The following is a 25,305-nucleotide window of genomic DNA, read 5'->3' as shown; positions in this document are numbered from 1 at the left end:
GATTGAAATTGAATGGGATGATTAATTAATTTTCCACATAAGAACTCAGTTCGATTCATTCGGGTTGGGTTTAAGTAAATAAATAATTTGGCTTTTCTAACTAAAATAAATTAGAAATCGTAGGTTAAAAGAGGCCGGTTTTTCCGGGCGTCGACTTCCAATGGGCCGACGTACCCAATTCCCTTACCCAGAATCGCCTTGGTGCGCCTGACCAGTTTTTAAATAATTTGGCCTTAAATTAAATTGTTTTTAAATGGAGTCATTTTTATAAAATTGAAAACGGTCCCATTGCCGAAATAATGAGTGTCGACTCAAAATGTTTTATAAGACCGATTTATCGGCATTGTATCCAAAATGTTTTGTCACCACTGTACTAAATAAAGATCATTTTCCACTCAAACCTAAAAGTGAACGTTTTTCGGATCGCTCGGGGGCAGTGCGAAAACACATTATAAATCAATCATTAGCCATAATGAGCAGCATTTCATTTTGCTCAAACATTTTCTATATCCATTCTTCCAATATCATCCTCCATTTTCCATTCAAATGAGTACTTTGAACACCATTTCCAACTATTATAAAACATTTAACATTAGCTCTTTATTATTTTGTATAAAACACATTTAACTATAACTTCGCATTTGCTTTCTTTATAATCAATTCACAAATGCAATAATCACATTTGAACTTAATTTCATTTGATATAAACATTTGATAAATAAATCAACTTTTTCTCTTGTAAAAGCTCATAAAATAGTAAGCTTAGCATATTGCTTTTACCTTGTAACTTTTCATAAAATATTTTTTTAAAACTATTTTACTTATCACATAAACAACATAAGTTATAGATATAGTGCACTAACCTGAGCTAGAAGGCTCCACTAGCTCCTCTCCCTTACCTATTGACTTCTTTTCCAACCCTCTCTTCTCATAAGCTTTAGCATGAAATTAATATTCATATTAACTTCATACTACACAATAAATACACATATGCGATCATAGGGATACAAATTAAGCATTAGAATGTAGGATTCATGCCTTCCCTTCAATTTCTCTATGTTTAACCAAGTACCATTTGTCTTTATTTTAGGCATGAACTACTTTATTTCTAATACTTAATCTCATACTAGAATCATAAAAATAATAACTAAAATAATGGGACTTAATAACATATCAAAAGTATGCTCAATTCATTACTAATGATTAGAATACAATATTTTAATCACATGAGCAGTCTGCTTTCCTTTAGCTATAACTTCAGTTTCTTAAATCCATTTGTCCTGAAACTTTAACAGCATCTTCCTCACATCTCAAGCTACTCCCATAAAAAATTTCATGAATTTTGGAGCTTGTTTGCATAGCCAAATAGCTTAATGATTGTACCTAAATCTCAGTCAAGTTTTCCAATGAGCAGCCTGCATATAATTAGCTATAACTCCATTTCTCTTCATTCATTGCATTAGCCTTTTACCACAACCTTCCTAACATCTTAATATACCTCTCTGTAACATTTCATGAATTTTGAAGTTTGTTGATCTATTTAACTAAGTCAATCTTAGTGGCTGAATTTTAAGGTAGCTCCAAAGTAATAAGCTTAAGAATACCTTACTTCCTTAAGCATCCTTAACATACCTCCACCATTAATTTATGCATATCAACTCTTTTAACACCTACTTAACATAATAATCTTTCATATACTAGAATACATACTCCATAGAATATCAATCGAATGGTTAAAATTAACTAATTTGGTCAATTATGCAAACTTGACATCAAATTCATGATTAACAATCCTTAATCACCTTAAAAGCACTTATAATCATATCATCTCCACAAAATCAGCAACAATAAGCAAGCACCTCATATCATAGTTCATGGAAATCAAAAATAAAACCATGGAAAAGAAAGAGGAAGAGAAAATAACTAACCTCTCCTTAAGAATCACTTGAAAATTCCTTAGAAATCATGCACTTAAGCTTGACCTTAAGAATTTTCTCTCTCTTATGATGGAGCTTCGACCATGGGTAGTAAAAATGAGCAAGAGGTGCTTGATGAGTCATCTTAAATAGGTGGCTATCAAAACCCTTTCATGGTAATTCCCTCCATGTCCTTTAGTTGTCTTTTTGCACCTTAATCCTTCATTTGTTTCTCTTTTCTTACAATTGCAACTAAATCTTTTTGATTACTTTAGTTTAGTCCCAATTAGGTCTAAACCAAGTCTATTTAATAATCCAACCATATTTAAGCAACATCATACTAATATTATTGATTTTTGGGACTTCTAGGTAAAATTGTGCTTTATTGGGAAATCATTCTTCTTTAACTCATTTTCAATTCCCTTTAATCTTTCAAATTGATTCATAAATACTTTAATTTCCATTTAATTAATATTAATACCCTAAACCCTAACTATAGTGTTTCTCATTATTCTCAATTTCTAGATTATTCGGATAACCGAAATTATTGAATAAGCTAGAATACCAAAAACTACCAAATTGAGGATATATGTACACAATTAAACCTTAATCAAATGTCTTAGGTGATTTAACATTAATCCATTAAATGCTAAATCAAGGTATTAGGTTAAGGAGCTTCTTATGCTAGCTTCTCATCATTAAAGCTTAAGCTCATTTAACATTTTTTCAATTTGATTTTCATAATGAAATTGGGTATCCATTAAACATCATATCTTATAATTAATACTTCCTCGTTAACGAATTAAGGTAATTTCTATTATTCTATCCTTCCGAATAACAATAATTACCATAGTAATCAGAATATTCGAGACTGTCACATTGGGGGTATTACACATCCATTCTAGGTAGGGAGACATCAATCGGATTCCTAGGGACGTCTAGTGTTTGTTTTATCTAAGCATCGATCGTAGTTACCTTATCCTTTGTGATCGTTTATCGGTCAGTTTTGGTAGCATCCTGATATCTTAACAATGCCAAAACAATCACACCAAGCATGTCAAAAAAGGTGTTTGGCCCGAATCGAATCGTGCCCATAGGTCTTGCTTCTATCAGGCTGCCAGAATGCGCATGGGTAAAAACTGCGCAGATTAACCGGCCATGGGTCACTAATTCAAAAAAAGAGGAGAAAGGGATAGATAGGAAAAAGAACTAGGTGAGAAGATAGAAAATAATAGAGAGAAAAAAGAGAAGTGAAATAAATGTTATTGCATTCAGGTTTACGTGTCTTTGAATTCTTATCATTTACAATAATGTCTCCTTCTGTTTGTACAAGTTAAAAAAGTGCACTCCAATTAAAGTAAATATTCTAAAATATTCATTGTCCTATGTCATATTTACATTATTTATAATATATACAAAATGGAGCTTCTAGACCTAAGTGGCACTCTATATATAGATTTTACTCTTGGGTCAGCTTGCTATGGACCGACATCAACAATACAATAATAATTAAATCCAATTGAAAAAATTAATATTTTCTTTGAAAATTAAAAACCAAATAGTAACCAATCAACTCGATTCGATTGGTTGATTTTACCATAATATGAAATTAATTAAAATAAATAAATAAAAATCAAGCACAAAGTGGAATGACTTGAGTTTGACCGAATCCGGAAGTGTACTAGAGTTGAAACGTGGAAAAGTGAAACGAGAACAGAAATGTGCGAGATACGCGGAAGTAGAGCGCGTGAAACTAACTTGTCCTAGCGATGAACTTGCCCTATAAATGGCGGGAGCCTCCCCTGTGTGGAAATTTCTCACACCCAATCATCTCTCTCGTTCTTCGCTCTCTCTTGGCGTCAACATTTCACTATTTACACTCCAAGCCCCTGCAAAAACCCTCCAATCTTACAAAACCCCCAAAATCTTCACCTAAGGTACTTTATTCCCCTTTCTATTCTTCTCCATTTTCGTTCAAACTCCTTTATTGGAAAATTTCAACAATTTCTAGGGTTTCATTTGATTTTTTCTATACAAGCTAGGGTTTTTTTTTTTTCTTTTTTGTTCAGATAGCGGAGGAGAATTGGAGTCCTATCGGAAATTTCTTTCGAATTAATGGAGGCTGCGGCCAGTGTCGTCGCCTCACGCGGCGGTTCTTTGCCGATGCCATCGTCCAGGAAGGAGTGGCGTGCCGTTTCTGACCACCATTCCGTTCGAAACGCCGGTGATGAGGTGGTAGTTTTGCTCTATAATGTTTACTTTCTGGTTTGGTTGGTTCTTGAGAAAAATGTTGGAAATGCGGGAGAAATTGTTTGTTTGGTGATTGGGTTTTATTATCATATGTGTCTGGTATATTATCTTAGTAGTTAGGTTTGATGGCATATGACATGTAGTTTCTTTCTTTTCGATTGTTTCAGCAACCAAACTGGGAGTTAGGGTTTTTTTTTTTAATTTTTTAGTGTGCTTATACAGCAATATAAATAGAGCACTTGTAATGAGCAATTGGGGTCATATGTTTTTGCCCAAATGATTTTGAAGTTGCCTGTGGGTTGGGTTTATTGTTTTGAGCTTGTATTAATAATGTAGTGATTTAATTAAAAATTCTTTGATGGGAGGTTAACTGAGTGAAATAATTTCTTGTAATTAAAAAAATAAAACCCCAGCTGGTGACCGGAACTTGAGCATGATGGATAATTTTAATTTCTAATAATTGTTCTTCTGCCAACACCAAAAAAGTTGTTCTCCTTAACTGTGGTTATTGATGTTGAAAACAACCCGAATAAATTTGATATTGAAATCTTTGGCTTCTTTTAGTTTTAAACAGACCAATGTTAGGATGTGCTGATGTCTTGGTCTTTTAACTGGATGGCTTGCTGATTACAGGAATTGGAAAGGTCAAATTTGGGGCAATCAGATGAGAGAACAATATATGAGGTAATATTCTTGTTTTAAACAATATTTTTGTCCTGATGATAATGAAAAGTGAAGTTGATTTTGATGTTTATCAAGGTACAGCATGGAAGAGAGCCTGCTGATGTGGACTTCTGTTCCATCACTGTGGATGGGAGCTTAGACAATGACATTTTGCAGCAGCGAATCCACAGTATTACTAGACAAAGAGAAGAGCTGCAACAGATGGAGATTGAGCTTAAAGCACAGGTGATTGCAAGATCTGAGATCATGGAAATGCAAAACAGCTTTGATGCCCAAATCAAAGAGCATGAAAATGCTACTGCAAAACTTCAGGTAGAAACCTTTTATCAGTTTCTGGTGTGAAGTTGCAAGTTATTTCCATCCATTACAGTGCAAGGAATTAAAAATCTGTGATTTAGTGGAGTTGATTTTGGCTGACTTGTACTTCATGATAAAGATATTTTAAGTTATATACAACAATGGCATAAACAATAAAACAGTAGATTAGGTGCAAAGAACTTGGCTTCTTATGGCCTCTAAGCCTTTCTATTTTACTGCATGAATCTTGCAGCATATGGTCACTAAAATTGGTTAGGTCTCAATCAGTCTAGATACTAGCAACTGGATTATTTCCTCATGTACTTCAATCCTAAATATTGACTTAATTTGACTTGTAGGAACAACTTCGTGAAAGGGAACAGGCTCTACATGAGTTAGAAAGGAGGATGGAAGAGAAAGATAGAGAACTGCATGCCATTAAATTGGATAATGAAGCGGTTTGTTCGTGTCTTTGTTGTGCTCTTGGACAATGTCTTTTTTGGTGAACTATCTGCAGTATTGACCTTTGTCTCATTGTTTGCAGGCCTGGGCCAAAGAAGACCTTCTTAGAGAACAAAATAAAGAATTGGCAACATTTAGGTATGTGTTTGGATGCAAGTTCTACCATCACTTTGTTGTATCAAAGTAAACTTTGCATATGACTTTCTTTGGGTGATTGAGGCATGCCCCATATTATTGTTGGGCAAATCAAAGTAGAAACAAATTGAATGTAAAAACAAAGTCAGCCTAGAAGGCATCATGTTCGTAGATTTAAGGCTGTTATATTATGCTTTTTGGTCTCTTTTCCTTGACTTTTAAATATTTTTTCCCTTATGAGTTCATTCAATGTTGAAAAAATTTCTAAATTATTATAGATGGAGGTACAGATGATTGTTCTCTTGTTCCATTACTTTCTTGTGGACATAAAAGCTTGAAATTCATTTAGCTAATGATCACATTGCTGATGCCCTTTTTCTCGATTTCATATAATTTAGTGAGACTGTTTCTTCTGCAGAAGAGAGCGTGATCATTCTGAAGCTGAAAGGGCACAACATATACAGCAAATACGTGATCTTCAAGAACATGTTCAAGAAAAAGAGAGGCGGATTCTTGATTTGCAAGAACAGGTATATTGATTGGAAATTTATGTTTCTGGTTCTCAAATAAGTTTACAATTTATGATAGCTATTGAAAATTTTAATTCATATTTCTGTTTAAACTTCTTTTCCAACATTAAAATTTGGCAAATAGATTCTTTTCAAATTTCAACCATGCAAGGATCAAAAGGTCTAATAGTGATCTTAACTTTCAGCATAGGGCTGATCAGGAGACCATATTTTTGAAGGATGAACAATTGAAAGTTTGGATTGCACGTGTTCAAGAGATGGATGCCTTGCAATCTTCTACAAACCATTCATTACAGGTTGAATTAAGAGAACGAACAGAACAATACAATCAACTATGGCTGGGTTGTCAAACACAGGTTGATTAGCATTGTGTTCTCTTGGAACTTATTCAGATGTTGGCTTATATTACAAATTGCGTATGCTTGTAAATCAAGTTTACGTGCTTGTATCTGTTTGTTTACATTTAGAATTCCCTATTGGTTGTCAACTGGAAAATCAGTTTCTTGAGTCTGCTTGTGAAATTTATTTTTTTATTTCTTTGTATGCCTGTATTGATGCAATATAGGTCATTACTTGCTACATAATAAACAGCTTGACGCAGCTAGTTTTTTGGCTAAAGTTTAATCATTTTGGATCACTAACTTATTTGCTTCCTCCTGGTGTTATTGATGTCAGTTAGCAGAAATGGAGAGGCTTCATATGATTACCATGCAACAGCTTCATCTTGAGTTAGCTGATGCAAGGGAGAGGAGTGGCTCTTACCCTGATGAGTCACACGTATCCCAAAAAAGTTCAAAGGATCTATCAAAGTTTGGTCAAAATAATGGAAGCCAGCTAGATGTTAATGTAAGTGGTGCAACAAGTGCTAATAATGGAGCAATTCCAAATGGGAATGCAGATAATGCATCAAACCAGGTAGATTTGCTTGTCATTATGGTCATTTATGACTAGTTAAAGTAAATCCATGCTGAGGTTGACATTCAATGACAATTTTAGTAAGCATTACCATTTATGGTGGAGATACACAGGACTACATCTCCTCTTTTATTCAATATTTTTATAATATAGTTGCAATAAGATAGCAGTATTAATACATTTGATAGCCTCCTATATTTTATTGTGCCTGCAAGGCTAGAATAAATATTGAAATTTGATTCTTGGTTTCATAGCTGATTCTTTTCCTGTGAATACTTTGCTGGTCTAGTACTATAGATTTGGGCTATTAAAAAGAATTATAGAAGTACTGTAAATGTTCTATGGGATTGACAGAATGTCAGAAAAGGTCGATAAGAATAGGATGGAGATAAAATATGTAATGAGAAACCAAATCATGTAGGAACGTGCCAATATTTTTGAGTTGGTTGCATGATATGGGAGGGCTTGGGTATCTTCTGACATAATTCCACATTCGATGCTTATGCCAAAGCAGCTGCAACACTTGTTGAGCAAGAATTCCCTGTAACAGCTTTTGGTTGGATCTTCCTAAAGCAGCTCAACAGTATCCCCAAATGTGCTATATATTCATAAGCACAAACAATGATTTAGGCCCCCATATCTGGGAGATTCTTAATCTCTTTTCGTTTTGCTTTAGGCCTGTTGAGTGGATGGGGTTTTCGCTAGGCCATGGTTGGGGTGGATTAGGTATTAGTTTCAAATCAAGTAATATTTATTGTGCTCATAAGTGGTCATAAATATCCCGAGGATTTATAATTGACTTAATTTTATCCGCTTGCTTATTGCGCATTTTAAATTTGTGTTCTTAAACTTTTTTTTTTTTCAAATTTTATTTGAGTTAAAACATACTTTTAGGTTATTTTCCTCAGTTAAGGCTTGTAACATCTGCTTTTGTCAAAGTTCGTATCCATTCCTCTCCGGCTCAAAGTATCTTTTCCCATATTTGTGTTTAATTTTATCGTTGAGAAACTTTCGATAGCTCTAAGTATCATAATCTGATGCTTGAGGCATATCCTCTGGCAAGCAGAATATAATTTTCAACTTCTGCTTCTATGGATAATTAGACTTAAAACTTATTAACCATACACCTCACATTCAAGATTTCACAATTAGTGAGACATGGTCTAGGATTGGAAATATCACATGCTTTAGTGGTCCACTACATCTGAAAGAGATTTTGGGATAGCTTCGTGTAATGTTCGTTGAGATACAGCTTGTAAACTTGAATGCTACTGCCTTATTCTATGGTGGTTGGTTATACAGAAAGTGGACATTCATGGTTGTGATGAGTTGAAACAGCGCTAAAGTATAATTTTATGTTGGCTGTGGGAAGAAGTTATTGCAAGATAAAAAGGAAGCATGATGTTAGTGTGGTCTAAATTTTATTAAGGCCTTGCTAAGTCAGAAATGCCAATTTTCCAATTAATTATTTCCTGGGCAGTTACTGCTTAAGAAATCTACACCCTTTTTCGTGCAGTTCACACTATTTACTCTGAAGTGTACTATCTTTCTTAGTTATATTCTTGAGAAGTCGTATTTCCAAGGATGTTATGCTGAGGAAATTGTTCTTTACTTTTTGGTGAGTGTATTTGATTCGCATACTTTTTGCTTTGAAATGCACTTCTCTTAGTTAATAATGCTTGATTCACAGTCAAGCAATTTTTTTTTTTTTTGTACAAATTAGTACAAAAATATATTTGCACATATTTCATCTCATATTGAGGCTTCTAAACATGAAACATCCCCTACAAAGAAAAAGTATCACGTCAATATACTTGGGGGGTTTTGATGGTGCTACTCGCTGTTGAATTTTTCTGCTAGCTTGCATTTATTGTTATCACATTAGAGCATCCTACTTTTTTCCCTCAACTGGTATTTGTTTGAGAGAGACTTTTGGAGAAATCTTGGGGTTTGAGAAAAATTTTGCTTCTATTCGCAAACTAGCCTGACATTTAATAGGATGGTATCTTGTCCCTGCCGTGCAGGGATTTTAGTTGAAAAGAATACACCAGAGTGTTCTATTTTTTTATATGTATAAAATTTCAGAAAGAAATTTTTAATGGGAGAACCCAATCAAGAAATAGTTTGGTGACAGCTTGGTCTATTGCGTGTGGCTTGTATTACTTGCAGGTTATATCGTGGATAATCAGCCAATAATCTTGTGTCAAGTTAAAAAAAAAAAAAATCTGTTTTGTTTGTTGGTAGATACCTATCTTGTAGTATGAAGGGATATCAATGTTCTGATGCGTATATTGACTTCTGATATTTTTGTGTTCATCATTAGACCAACCATGTTGCTGGTGTTCCAATTGCTCCATCGTCTTTACTTGGGATGCCTACGTACCTTCCACCTGGACAGGTGACTGTGCATCCATTCATTCTGCATCAACAAGGAATTCCTCATTCTATGCCATCACATGTTCCTCAATCTCATGTTGGGCATTTTCATTCAATACCAGCAATGTCGTCCACACCAGAGTGGCAGAACCAGCAGGTATTACAAATTGAATACCTTTTCTGTGTACTTTGTTAACACATATTATAATGCTTATTATTTTCCACTTATCATCAGATGAAAATGTGACATCAGTTAAGTGTTTTACATGTTGTAATGTTAATGAGTACTGTTACTTCTCAAATTTTCAGGCTGCTGAGGGTGCACAATTATCCACACAGAATCAACTTGCGTCATCCCAAACTGATCACAACCTTATGAGATCAGATGCAAAGTATGAGTATGAAATTTCTGTTAATGGACAGGGCTTTCGATCAGATTATCTTGATGTTCACATGAACCAAGGGACAGAGCCTGATTCTGTTGTCTCGTCATCGGCTGGGGAAGCACAGGTTCTGCATATTTACATGTTGCTATCTATGTGCAATATGTTTGTGTAATCATCATTGACAGGGTATAACAGCTTTTCCCCCATTTGCAGGTTCTTGAGCCAATGGATAGAAGTTACTTGGTTGCCCCTCAACCTGAGCAGAGTGTACAAAAGATTTCTTCCCATTTTAGTGATTCCTTAAGACTGAATCAACTTGAACAAAACAGTGAAACAAAGGTTGTCACTTTTTATTTTTTGGCTGAATATTCTCTTTGCTTTTCTGGTACCATTGTTTTGGCTTGTTTTGTGTTGAAATCACAAGGTAAACTATATACTTAACTGGGATAGAATTTGAAATGGTGCAGGAGCAAAATATTTTGAACTTGAGTGATCAGGGACTAGATGGCCAAGTTTTGACGGAAGAACAGCCAAGTTCTTCTGCTAGTGCATCACTTTCTGAAACATCAATGCATTCAGTTGGCGAAGCTCCAACCAGTAATGGTGCTAGTGTAGTATTATCTGAAACATTAATCTCATCTGCACAAACAAATATGGTGACCACAGGAAAAACTTCTGAGGCTGCCCTTCTTGATGAACGATCTCTGTTAGCTTGCATCGTTCGTACAATTCCAACTCGTGGTAGCATTCGGATCAGTTCAACGGTTTGTGTTTCTTTAAATAATTAATCCTCCATCCTAAGCCAGGTCACATCCCTAAAAAAGTTTACAATAGCTTTTCTTGGTGTCTAAATACAGCTACCAAATAGGCTGGGGAAGATGCTTGCACCTTTGCACTGGCACGATTACAAGAAAAAGTATGGCAAGCTGGACGAGTTTGTGGCTGGTCACCCTGAAGTGAGTGTCTGGAATTTGAAATTACTAGGTTTCACAGATTGTCTAATTATCTCATCTAAGGATTTCAAGTTGTGATTTCAGTTATTCTGCATTGAGGGTGACTATATTCAGCTTAGAGAGGGAGCTCAAGAAATGATAGCTGCTACAGCAGCTGTTGCTAAAGTTGCTGCTGCTGCTGCTGCAGCATCTCCTCCTTACTCATCATTTTTGCCTTCTGTGGCTGTTACTCCAATGGCACAGTCTCACCGACTCAGGAAGGTTCCATCAATTGACTCTAAACATTCAAATGGTGTTACTTTTGGTAATGCTGGAGGCATCTCAAATATAAAAATTTTGAGCAAGTCTAAAGAATCTCAAGAAATGAATGGACCAGAGTATGATAGATCAAATATCAACAGCACACAAAGCAAGGGTTCAATAATTCAAGGGAGGTCTAACTCAAGCTATGCAGGAAAGCAGCAGGGCAGGTATGGTTTCAACCTTTTTTTTTCCTTAATTATTGCACTATCTTTGGATTATTGGATAGGTATATAATTGCATATTAGAGGATGAAGGGCTTATTGAACTTAACACTATTGAATTACTGCAGGACAACTGGAGCTGCATTAGCTTCTGGAAGATGTAAGTACATCTAACTAATTACAGTCTGCATTCTATGCCATTTTTTGCATGGTTGTGGTCTTGGCCATTACTTGATTGCTTCATTTGTTGAGTTTGCATCTTTTTTTTTTTTGCAAAATTACTTGTCATTCTCTATTATAATGCTACCTCTGTTTCTACATACTTGATTTGTCTAAGTTACAATAAATTATCAAGTAAATTGACTATATTACCCTTAATTCAATATATCCAAAACACCAAATTTTTGAGAAGTTGAAGCATTAATTGTTGGATTGTTGGTCATATATAAAGGGTGAATATGAAAAAAAAATTTATTACTCTTTGAAACCACAAATGTGATAAGTATTTTAGAATATAGTATTTTCTCAAATATAATAAGTATTTAGAAAGGGAGGTAGTACTGCACCATCATGTGGATCTGCGGAGGGTGTTAAAAATCAGTCAATGTCATCTGTCTTCTCTCCGTCTCTCATATTAATTACCACTTTAGTTAGCTCAATTAATGAACTTTTTGCAATTCTTTTGGGCAGGAGATGTGGAATGATATGGATAAAACTTGTAATGGGTGCTAATTGGTGCCCTGATAGAGGATTTATGGGGATGATCTCGTTAATGAGTGGAATTGGCGCACAGCTTTTGCTTATAGAATTCTCTATTGGACAGTTCGCTGATTCTCTTATGATTTTATGTTTTTTTTTTTCTTTTTTTTTAAAAGAAGGGGAAGAAACATTTGTTTTGTGTGTTTTTCTGATCCAGATAGATCCATTGAACTCTCTGCAGTGATATTCATGCACAAAATTGCATCTGAGAGTTCTATTTGCGAATCTTGAATCTTCTATTGAAGTGATTTTCTGATTCTATCTCCATGAAGCCCTTAATACAAGGTTGGTGGTGGTAGCCTACTCACTAGTCACTACCATGCATTAATGTTTTTTAATTTAATTACAGAATCTAATATCGTTGATCTTTAAGATTCTATAAACGAACAGACTTGCCACTGCTTTAAAAATCTCAAGTATCAACACCTAAAAGAGACTTTAGCTAAATAAACGGTAAAAAAATCTACCCAGAAAAAGGTTCCTTATTTCTATGATTCAATCCTCCAATAAATTTCAGGGAAAATAATTATATTCTCTTTGACGTTTGATTAAATTAATTAATTAGTCTCTGCAGTTTGATAAATATTAACAGTTCCTGAGGTGTAACTCTGTTAGTTTATTTAGTTCTTTCTTCTTTTCTTTTTTTAACATTTTGCCGTTAAATGAAAATCCTTTTTTTTTTTTTGTGTAATTTTTTGCATTGACAGTATAGTCAAATTATTATTTATTTAATAAAAAAATAACTTCTTAATTATTCTAATTACACTATACATGTATTATCGTAATTCTAAATATAAATATAAATGTGTTATTTATTAGATGCGAGTATAATTTAATATTTAAAGGATATTTAAAATTTTGTTTAGTTTTATTTTAATTTTTCTATAAAATGAAAACATTTTTTTATTTGCAATTCCATCATTAATTGCAATTGAGGATGTTATTGCTATGAAAGGCTAAATTTGAGGTATAATTGATAGAAAGGACAAAATAAAGTGAAATTACAAAAACCCATAAATTTCCCAATATTCTTAACCATTAGGCATCAGCATATGAGTTGTGCGATAATTTCAACTTAGTCCAAAGCTATAAGTTCACGAGTAAAATTGGCAAAAGAATGTTTTGGTCTAATTGGATCAATTGAAAAAGCTTATGGGTCAATTTGGTTGCAAGGTCACATTTGATGAGCCAGTTTAAAGTGGTGAGTTGACAATCCATGTAAATTGATCATGTGAACAATTTGTAGAAGAATTCAAATGTCATTAAATTGAAAACAAAATATGTTTAAATGATTTATATGAAAAGGATTACCTCTGATGATCAAATTAAAAATATCAAAAATTAATGGACGGATGTGGGTTACGCCTATGATTAATGTTTTAATTCGGGTCTACTAATAATAATTAATGTGTTTAATTATTATTATTATTATTATTATTATTATTATTATTATTATTATCTAAATAAATTTAATAGAATTCTAGTTCGTTACAACTAGTATTTTTGAGTTTTAGTAGGATAACTCAACTCTATTGTGATCTAATTTAAAAATACAAAAGTAGGAGATTAGGCTCTTCAATATTTTTTTAATCTATCACAATTAAAAATAAAAGAGGCATTAGGATAATCTGAGAGTTCTCTCACTCATATTAAAAAAAAGGACAAAAAGAGCTTTTAGACTGTGAGTAAGTATCAGAAGCACTACCTCAATTCGATATTGCTTTTACAGTCAATAAACTGGTAATACAAATTTCAAGAGTTATTCGTCTGATGTGCTACAGAAGTTAGATATTCGATTCACCGACATTTACATATCATGTATAAGAATATGATCTTGTGTTTATTTTAACAAAATACAAAGGGACTTGCTTCTAACCTTAAAGTTTGGGTCATATCGTTGTTTTGACGATAAAGCGGATAAACGTTACAAGCCAACAGGTTATGAAGTCCTTCTGAAGTGATTCACATGACAATCATTATTTTTGACTTTACTAAATGTACTTGGATCTTCCTCTTGAAACACAATTATGAAGTTGGACAATTAACTCGATAGTTTTATTTTCTTATTTTTAAGGAATTTCTAATTTCAGTAAAATAAATTGGAACAAACAATGGGTTGGAGTTTATTTTGCCTACTTTTTATGCATTTCAAGGCATTATACATCAAGCTACTCAACAAAATGGAGTAGTTGAAAGAATGCACTAACATCTTCTTAGCTAAAGCCTCGTTATTTCTTACTTTCTTGACAACCACCTATTTGATTAACAGAAATGCTTTTTCACATATGCAATCACAAAATCAATATGAATATGCAAAAATATTGTAGTATGGAATAAAATGAAAGACTCAAATCAATTCCATATAATTATAAATAAATAGCAAATATAAGTGCATGATATGTGAAGTGTAACTAAAAACCTATTCACTAGTTTTAGTGGCTAACTAGAAACCTATTCTAATTTTAAAAGAAATCATTTGAAGCCAACAAAAATTACAAATTGAATGTATAAACTTTTTTTAAATCATAAAGAAAACATATTTTCTAAATAATTTAAGAGAATATAGACTCAGGTTGAAGTGTAGACATTTGAAAATATTAAGTATTATAATATCAAATTGAAATATTAATATTGTTTCCACAGGAAACAACAAAAACAAAGGGTACATAGTGCAAGATAAATTGAATCACCTGTTACCATTATTTTGAAAACCGGATCAGACTGGCGCTTTAACTTGTAATCAGACTGTGGCTCAGTTTGGGTTATATAAAAAATTAGTATAAACCGGTGAAAATCAAACGAAAACCAACTAAAAACTAGTGAACCGGATAGATTAAAACCAGTTCGATTCAAATTTTAGATTTTTCTCAAACCGTGGGCCTCTTAAAAATTAAGCCTACCGATTTTTTAGTTTTTAAACCTTTTTATTTCTATACCCGAAGTCCTAATATATTAATTAAAATAATTAAATTGCTCAACTTTAAAGCCAAATATGAAAAATAATATTATATTTTATTGTAATTAACTAATTTTTTTAGTATTCAATTTAGTCATGTTTTATTTTTTTTGTTTAAAATTATTTACTAACTTTTTTGTTCTTTTATAAAAGTCAAATTTGAGAATGTTTTTTATATGATATCAAAATTTTATTTATCTTATACTTTCAATTTTATTTAATAAATATATTCAAAAATATTATATATAAAAATCTGGTTGAACCATATTGAACCCAGTTGAACTCTTTGGTTTAGTGAACCTTACCTTCACCGGTTTACTGATCGGTCTGATTCTCAAAATACTGCCTATTACTAATATTATTAATTTATAATTTTACACATTTTTTTTTTAATATTCATACTTATTAAATAAATCGATCATGATGTAGCTTTTATATTTTCTAACTAAATCCATCTCTATAGCTTTTATATTTTTTGTGATTCTGTAATAATTTTTAGATCACATTTTGATCTTTCTGCCATTTTTGTGAAAACAAAATAATTAAATTTTATATAATTAATAATTTTATGAAAATAAAAAATGCAAAAGCAAAAAAAATAAAGAAAAAGTACTAAGTGAAAAATGTACAAAATAATAAAAATCAAGAATAAACAATGAAAGAAAATGTTAAAGATCCTATAGAACAAAAGTCAAGTTTTAAATTATTTTTAAATATTATTTTCATGCAGTATCTTTTACTAATAAAATTATACATGATTTTTTCTAAAATTAAGATCGGTGGTAAAATTAGATTTTTTTTTAAAAAAATTGATTTATAAAATAGATAAAATAAAAATTCATAATACAGTTGCAGGAAAAACTTAGAGAACCAAAAAAAAAAAAAATTAAAAAATTAAATATAAAAATATTTATATGTAATATATTTTCAAATTTATATTTTTATAGATTTTTTTTGAAAATAATATAATTCATTAATTATAATATTAAATATCACAAATACTTATGTAGATCAGACGTGGATCTTTACTATCAGAAGCTAATAGAGTTCACTGATCTTTTAATAAACCAAAAGAATTGTATATATTCTTTTGAACGACAATACGAAAAATAAAAGAGATCATATTAGATCCTTTCGCTTTAAAATGATCTTGACAAATGATGTAAATCTCCATAGCAGCAACTAGTCCAATAAATCTCCATAGCAGTGACTAGTCCAATAATGTAAGGAATGATTTTTTTTCTTGTTCCAATAAAAAAAAATCGAAACCCTTGAAAATATATTTGTCTATCCCTAAATTGAATGAGAGCATTTTTTTCAATCTTATTATTTTCCCATTTCTACTTTCATATGTGTTATAAATAATAATAATAATAATAATAATAATAATTATTATTATTATTATTATTATCATTATTATTATTATTACTCCTACTTTATCATGATTGTGATATTTTTTAATTAAAGTCTTTTAAATAGCTCTGCTTATTTATTTTTTAATTAAAATTATGTATATTTTATACTTAAAATATTTAATTGGTCATGGCTAAGGATGTTTTAGGATTTTCAATTAAAATCTTTTAATCGGCCCATGCTAAGGATACCTCAAATTTCACTAAAAATATTTTAGGAAATCTCGTTATTTCTCCCCTCATTCCCACATTTATATATATAGTAAGTATAAATTAGACAATACTGATATTTAGAATTTTGAGATGCTCTTTATAACTCTTGTTGATCTTTAGAGTAGTTTCCCTATTGTACTGTTTTTCTAAGGTTGTAACCTTTGTTGTAATAGCCAGCCCACTGAGATATTGTAACTTCGGATCAAGTTCAATTCCACCACACCTTCGTTTTGCATATGATCCACATGATTTTAATTCGAAGTATAACTTGACCACTTTGACGAAATGGACTTGAAATGATATAAGGTTTGTCCAACGATATATCTACCTTATCATTCTTCTACCCATCATTAGACAAAGAAGTAAAAGATGGCTCCGATACCTGTGAATACTCAAATTCTACAGTAACTTTGACTTTTCTACAGTGTCAATGCTGGACTGCAAACAGTCCGGCCGGACCGAAGGCCATTTTGAAAGTTCACCGAAAATATGTCAATATGGTACTTGAAACGTCCGGAATTTCACGAGGATTGCAGAACCGGCCCCGGAATGATTTTTGGAGGTCGGAAACTCCCAAAAAAGCTCCCGGAGCGAGACATGGTGGCCACCACCAACTACGGCGGCGCCGGCCGCCGGACACGGCGGCAGCTGCCGCCCCACCGACTGGGAGGCACCTGCCGCCCAGCCTCTTGGGCGGCAGCTGCCGCCGAGCCAGGCGGCACCTGCCGCCCTGGACCCGAAAATGGCCTATAAATAGACCATTTTCAGCCTATTTTTGACACCCCTGTCTGTGTTGACGGACGAATCCTTCTCCCTCTCACGCTCCTTGCGTTTTCTTTACCGCTTTTTGCATTTAATTTAATTTTTATTGCATTTTTATTATGATATTTGGACATTAAAATTAAACAAATTAAAATTAATTAATATTTCCTAAGCGAGGAGCTTAATCTGGAGTTAAGAAGCGGTCGTCGATTAAATCAGGTATGTAAACAAAACTCTGCCTATTTAATTTTAGCACTTCATGCATATTTCTCTTCTACTCTTAATAATTCTACAATTGCATAAATGCATCCACGTCATTATTTTTTGGTAAATAAACTGCCTTAATTAATTTGATTAAGCTTAAATGCCCGGTTAATCAATAATCGTGGTATTAAAGCCTTAAATCCGATAATATTGGTTAAAAGAGCCTAGTTAATTAATAACTACGGTTCAATTGCCTTATTTCGAACAAATCCGGCTTAAGTCCAGTTAATCAATAATTGTGGCTAAAAGCCTTAATCAATCACGTTTCGACAATAAATTGTGATTAAGCTCGAACGCCCGATTAATTGATAATCGTGGCATTAAAGCCTAAATCGCACATTTTGGCAAACTAATTGCCTAAAACAACACATTTTGGCCAAAGGCCTTAAAATCAACCATTTTAGCGACAAATCGCTTAAATTAATCAATCTTTTGGCCAAAGGCCTTAAAATCAACCATTTTGGCGACAATCGCCTAAATCGCACATTTTGGCAACAATTGCCTAATCAAATCAATCAACAATTTTGGCGACAAATCGCTTAAATGAACCATTTTGGCACAAATGCCTTAAAATCAACAATTTTGACGACAAATCGCTTAAATGAACCATTTTGGCCAAAGCCTTAAAATCAATCATTTTGGCGACAATCGCCCAATCAACATTTTGGCAAATAAATCGCCTAAATCAACCAATTTCGGCCAAAAGCCTTCAAAAAACACTTTTCGGCAATAATAAGCCCGAACATCAATTTTGGCAATAATAAGCCCAAATATCAATTTTGGCGACAAATCGCCCAACAACCATTTTTGGCACAAATGCCTTAAAACCAACATTTTTGGCGACGAACGCCTAATCGAATCAATCGATCTTTTGGCAAAATGCCTAAACACTCATGCACAAAGCATACACATTCATGCACAAAGCATACACACTCATGCACAAAGCATACACACTCATGCATTAAGCATACACCTTCAAAGCCCTTCAAAGAAGGCCTATCGAACTACGTTGACTTTGATCTTCCATTCAAACGGAAGTACGTAGGCACGTTTGGGATTTCACCCCGGGTGGCAAGTCAAAATCACATAAACCTTTCATTTGGTCCAATTACATCATTCACCTTACAAAGCATTCATTCATCGGTTAGTTCATCAGCATGACATAGTCTCGGGATCCATCTCGGGTTCGTAGATTGTGCCTTAATCATTGGGATAATTAATCTAGTAACTAGGTTAATTAAAAATGGAGTCACTTAGGGTTTTTTCCTAGTTTACCCTAAAATAATTAAACAAGGTGGCGACTCACACACTCACGTGCATTTCTTCTCATTCATCGTATGCATTCACTATGCTATGTATTCGGGGGGAGGGGTTCACAGTTTGGCGACTTCACTGGGGATTATACTTATGTAATCATTTAGCATAAAAGTGGACTACAATTGTTGTGAAAACTAACCGGCCTTTCTTTAAGGTATTATTTTATTATGCTTTGTTTTGCAGGGTACCCTAATACGAATCAAGTGTTCTTTCCTTAAGAATACTTGATAAATCCAGACTTAATTGAAAAATGTGATTAAGACATTAAAACTTGTTGATTTATTTGCACGATTGAGAATCCTTTTCTCCATTGCATAAAAAAATGAACTTCAAATGAATTTCTTCTCTTTCTGTTCAAACTTCTGAGTCTGGATAGCAAGTAGCGCTGATCGGCAGGTCTCTTTAATTATGTCGACGGACAGCCAAAGCGTCCTCCCTGTTACCGCAAACCATCCCTAATCCTTTTGGGGGTGGCACATGAGTATGCGTACCGTTGGACCCACGCGAAACTCTTTGTTTCACATGTGGTTAGGTATATCCATGCTCAAGGTTCAAGGGTCCCTTAATAAGCCGATTCTCTATTTGTGTCATAGCCTATAGAACCTATCCTTTAGGACTGTATGCACCCAGTGATGCTGAACCATTCCTTTAAAAATGAATTATGTTGTGATGTTGTGCGCATTCACGCATTCACCCCATACTTCAAAAAAAAAAAATAGGGTCTGGAAAATGATAAAAAAGAGAATCTTAAAAAAACAAAAATTTTCAATTTCAAAGCTGGAAAATCACATTTTGGTCCTTGAGACCTGAAAAATTACATTTTGGTCCCTGAGACCTGAAAAATTACATTTTGGCCCCTTTAGGCCTAAAAGTTCACATTTTGGCCCCTAAGGCCTAAAATTCACATTTTGGCCCCTAAGGCCCAAAATTTCGCCATTTGGCCCCTAAGGCCCTAAAATTCCCAATTTGGCCTCAAAGGCCCAAAAGTTCACATTTTGGCCCTAAGGCCCAAAAAAAAATATCTTCTTTGAGAACTTAGGGCCTTTCGAAAAGTCGAGGTGTTCAGCCCTAAGCACTCTACCTTACATATCACATCCCATTGGGTCCCATCCTAGGTGTCCTAGCATACCAACATTACCCTACCTCACACTATCTCACATACCCTATGAAAACACCTTATATAGGATAGTCTAATCATTTTGACTATGTCCTTTCACAGGTACCCCTCCAAAGACCACCTGTACCCGAAACACCAACTGAGCTCTCACCCACAAGTCCAACAACCCCGACTGCACCAATGGCATCACTGTCTGACATCCAAAACCTCATTGAACAAATGGAAGCCAGAATGGAGGCTAGAATGAATGAAGCATTGGCTGCACAGAGGACTGCACTAATAGCTGAACTAGGTATGGGTAATGGAAATGGGGCTTTCGCTGGGGGAAGTGGAACTGCTACCTCCAATCAGGGTTCTGCTGCTGAACCGACAAACCCTACCCTTAACCTAGATGACATGCCCTCCAGAACTGCTTCTGAGCTGGAAGCTCAGAAAATGAGAGAAAAACTAGAACTCCTGGAAAGGTCAATCACTGCCCTTAAGACACACAAGGAAGTGGTAGATATGGACTCCTTGTCCTTGTTCCCCGAAGCCAGATTATCTACAAAATTCAAGATGCCCAACATGGATAAGTTTGACGGAACCACTTGTCCCAAAACGCACCTGAAAATGTATGTGGGTGCCCTCAACCCGTTTGGCCTGAACAGCGAGCTCCTTGCTCAGTTGTTTCAGCAATCTTTGACTAGTGCTGCATTAAGATGGTTTGTAAGCTTGGATCGTTCCAAAATGAAGAATTGGGAGGACATATGCAATGCTTTCAACACGCAGTACCATTATAATATCGAAGTGGATGTTACCCGGAGGGAGCTAGAAACCACTAAACAAAAGAACAATGAGCCCTTCTCCTCGTTCCTTTCGAGGTGGAGAGCCAAAGCTGCTCAAATGATCAACCGACCCTCTGAACAGGAACAAGTTGACATAATAATCAAGAATTTACTGCCTATTTGCCTACGTTCCAATCGCTCATTGCGACTGCAACTAAGGTGGAAGATTTAATCCAGTTGGGTCAGCTCAAAGAAGACTCATACAAGAAGCAGAATCATGCTGGGTCCAGTGAGACAAATGAAATAGCCAGTATAATCCCCACGAATCCTTTACGTGTTGGGAATTTGGGAAACAATCAGCCAAGAAGGCAATATACTGATCTCGGCATGCCAATCCTTTTGGTGTTCTGAGAAGCAGTGAAAGCAAATTTACTGAAGCCCTTAGAAGCAAGGCCATTACCAAAACCTATGCCTCGGAATTTCAAAGCCAATGAATACTGTGAGTACCATCAAGGACATGGGCATAAGACCGAATCATGCTGGACTTTGAAAAACAGTCTACAAGACCTGGTTGACAATGAGTCCATCATCCCCAAGAGCAAGTTGAATATCAACCAATCCCTTGCCTAACCATGGGATTAATGCAAAAAAAAAAAAAAAAAAAAATTTGCTGAACAAGAATCGTTCGATCCTTTCGAACTTTTCTTAGAAATGAATGAAGTTTGTGTCTGAGAAGGTTTAGATCAAACCTCCAAAAGAACAAAGGAATTGTTCAAAACCAACAACAACATGTCTGATCGATTGAAGCATCGAGAAGAACAAAGTCACTACAGTCAATCCAATCCTAGTCCATTATAGGCCACCTGGAGTCTATCTTTTAGGGTCTAGTTTCTTTTTCATTTCCATTCAAGTTTTCATTTGTAAATCTAAGTGTCTTTTGTACACAAATTTTGTCTTATCAATAAAAAGGGATCAGTTTACGTTCCAATCATGTTTATACTCTTTCGTTATCCTTTCCTATGAAAGCACAAAAAAAAAAAAAAAATCAAAATCAAAAAAAAAATTTTTTAAAAAAAAATATTAAAAAAAAAATGATGAAAAAAAAAAGATAATAAAAATTGGCAAAGAAAAATGCATTCATCCTTTCATTTGCTCTGCATCAATTAAAGCTGGGGGCATCCTAAGAAGCACCATCAAAGGGCAAGTTTTGAAGGGTAATCATGGAAAGGATCCAGCAAAGGGTACACAAGACTTCAAACAGTACCAAGGCAAAGCCGATTGAAGGAGTTAGGGCCAGAATGGTTTCTCCTCGAACCTAGGAATGGAAGATGTTCCGACAGAGAGGTGTCTGAATTTTGAACTTAAAAGCGACAGAATAAAGAAGTTATGTTTGGAATTGGGTTGGGTCTGCACGAAGTCGCAATGCTATCCATACACTACTCCAGTCATCTCTGAATCAAGTTGCCTCAAAATTCTTTATGGAGAGGCTGCTTCCAAACAAGCAAAAAAAAAAAAAAAAAGAGAAAAAAAAGGAAAAAAAAAAGGGTCAAAAGGAACTTCTGCACAAAAGAAAGAAATCAAGGACAAAGCTATAGGAAATCAAGTTGTCAAAAACAGGTCAACTGCAAGCTCTCCGTTAAATTGAAGCCCATCAAGGATAGATGACAAATCATTTCAGTCATAATGATAAAGACCAAGCGGCTGCTCACATTTTGAAAAAGCAAGTTAAAAGAATCAGTCATTTCCACAAATTGGATGACAACAAACACCTTGAAAATCAAGCACCAAGCATGGCACAAGTACAACTGTCCTTATAAACAAGGATCATTTCTCAAAACAAGGAAAAGGAAGAGTCTCCTCAAAATTCCTTATGGAGAGGAGAACCATTGAGGAAATAAGCTTCAAATTCAGAGGAAGATAAAGTTCAAGAAAGGGAATCAAATTAACCTCAAGAATTCAAACATGGCGAAGCCACAAACTCAAAGCATAAAAGCTTCTTCAACACTCAAGCCACTCAAGTTACCACCACAATGTGGGTATTCAAAACTCTTTGTGATGAATACAAGTCATATTTCAGTTAACCAGTGGTAAAACCACTACAACAACAAAGTCAGATTCGCCTAGGATCATCACTATCATACGAGCTCAAGTCAATAAGTTGATTCAACATCATCAAGTCGGGAAGGAATCTCGCAAAGACATTCAGTTGGGAAGGGATCCCGCAAAGACGTCAGGCTGGGAAGAAATCCCGTGAAGAAATGAAGTTAGAAATGAATTCTGTATCAAGACGGGAAGGAACCCCGAAGAAATCAAATCGGAAATGAATTCCACAATCAGCATTAAGGCGGAATTGAATTTTGCCCCAACAGCAAGTCGGAAATAAAGTCCGCACCAAGACGGAAAGGAATTCCGCACTAACATCAAGTCGGAGATGAATTCCGCACCAGCCGAGCACGAAGTTCACATCCCGGAAGGAACTACGAAAGACCTGATTCTCCCCATCCCCCGAAGAGTTCTTGGAGATACGTAGGCAGCCACAAAGGCGCGGTCACAAACATAAGTTTGCATCATAAAAAGCATTTTCTCTTTGCCAATGTAAAAAATATATAAAATAAAATATATAAAAAAAAAGGCGAAAAAAAAAATAATAAAAGCTGGAGTTGAAAACCCGAAAGGGCGGCTTCAGGCAAGAATTGAGCCCGCTAGGCTGAAAACCCGAAAGGGCGGTCTAGGCAAAAGTTAGGGCAAAGAGCCTGCTAGAGTCGAAAACCCGAAAGGGCGGCTACTAGGTAAAAAAAAAAAAAAACAAAAAAAAAAAAAACAAAAAGTGCTTTCATGAATTCTTTTAGAGAGTCCATCTTTGTAGGATGAACACTAAGTTCCTTCGAGTCAAAATTCACTACAAGAAAAATTTGAGTCTCTAAATCGAGTCTCTAAAATCAAGTCTCCATCACCAGTGGTCATTCCACAAGGAGTCACAAAAAATTGAGTCATTCTCAAAAGTTCATTTTGAAAGCGTCACTCTTTGAGTCATTCCTCGAGAAAAAAAAAAAAATGTCAATCCCCGGGGTTTCCAAAACAACCCTAAAAATGTCAAACATAATCGTTGAGAGGTAATTCTTTAATACCTCGTCTCCACTCGGACCATCGTTTCTTCGATCCTTTCAGACGAGCGATGTCATCAACATTGTCTGTTTCCTCGAGTCATATAAGTGGCTTTGTTCTCTTTGATTCCTCAATCGATTGGACAAGTACAACACCAATGTTTTGAAGTATTCCATGGTCAGCACCATTCTGGGGGCAAGAAGTAATAAGAACCTTCACCATTCTCCCATCACAGAAGTAATCACGGAATTTCTAGTCTTTCATTAAGAAGAAATTCTATTTCAGCTAATAAAGGCATCAAACAGGGGGCGAAATCCTCCAGGTCGGATTCAGGGGCAAGTGTTAACATACACAACCCAGGGTGAAACCCAACTATTGTCGACCTCTTTTTACATAAAACAAATCTCTTTTCGAGCCCTCTAAGAGGCAAAACATCTTTTCAAGTCCTCTAAGAGGCAAAATTTCTTTTTAACTCCTCAAAGAGGCTAAAACATCTTTAAGTTGCAAATATAATTCCATGCATTTGATCATTTCATAAAAAAAATATATATATATAAATAAAAAAAAAAAATAAAAATCACATCAGGCCCCAGAGGCCCGAAAAATCACATTCAGGCCCCAGAGGCCCGAAAAATCACAATCAGGCCCCAGAGGCCCGAAAAATCACAATTCAGGCCACAGAGGCCTGAAAAATCACAATCAGGCCCCAGAGGCTCGAAAAATCACATTCAGGCCCCAGAGGCCCGAAAAATCACATTCAGGCCCCAGAGGCCCGAAAAATCACAATCAGGCCCCAGAGGCCCGATAAATCACAATCAGGCCCCAGAGGCCCGAAAAATCACATTCAGGCCCCAGAGGCCCGAAAAATCACAATCCAGGCCACAGAGGCCCGAAAAATCACATTCAGGCCACAGAGGCCCGAAAAATCACATTCGGCCGCAGAGGCCTGAAAATTCACAATTCGGCCTAAGGCCCGAAATTCAAAACTCGGCCTAGGGTCCGAAAATTCACAACTCAGCCCAAGGCCCCACAATCCCAATTTGGCCCAAGGTCCGAGTTTCGCCTTCAAAATTTGCTCCTTCAGACGGCCACTGGCTCTCATAAATCATTTTTATGATAGCCAGTGGGGGGCAACTGTGAATACTCAAATTTTGACCTTGCTACTGTGAACCCCTTCCCCAAATGTCATAGGCATGTGATGCATATGATGAATGAGAAGAAATGCACGTGAGTGTGTGAGTCGCCACCTTGTTTAATTATTTTAGGGT

General features: G+C 34.9%; 1 protein-coding gene across 2 annotated transcripts; it reads left to right on the top strand.

The window, feature by feature from the left end:
* The first annotated feature begins 3,699 nt into the window (after nt 1–3,699).
* LOC105645113 (RNA polymerase II degradation factor) lies at nt 3,700–12,392 on the top strand. 2 transcript variants are annotated; one of them, XM_012230626.4, is made up of 17 exons: nt 3,700–3,853; nt 3,986–4,148; nt 4,800–4,850; nt 4,932–5,162; nt 5,507–5,605; nt 5,692–5,747; nt 6,163–6,274; nt 6,460–6,630; nt 6,950–7,189; nt 9,513–9,722; nt 9,875–10,075; nt 10,165–10,290; nt 10,419–10,715; nt 10,809–10,907; nt 10,989–11,374; nt 11,497–11,528; nt 12,059–12,392. In XM_012230626.4, coding segments are annotated over exons 2-17 (2,430 nt in total). In that variant the 5' UTR covers nt 3,700–3,853; nt 3,986–4,031; the 3' UTR covers nt 12,061–12,392. The 2 variants fall into 2 exon arrangements, with proteins under 2 accessions (XP_012086016.1, XP_012086015.1); XM_012230625.4 differs by having other exon boundaries at nt 4,926–5,162.
* Nucleotides 12,393–25,305: the final 12,913 nt, after the last annotated feature.

Source organism: Jatropha curcas, chromosome 5 (assembly GCF_041381405.1).
Source record: "Jatropha curcas cultivar XTBG-Jc1 chromosome 5, XTBG_Jcur_1.0, whole genome shotgun sequence".
Classification (NCBI taxonomy): Eukaryota; Viridiplantae; Streptophyta; class Magnoliopsida; order Malpighiales; family Euphorbiaceae; genus Jatropha; species Jatropha curcas.
Note: the sequence above shows the minus strand (reverse complement) of the source record. Positions and strands in the feature narration are given on the sequence as shown.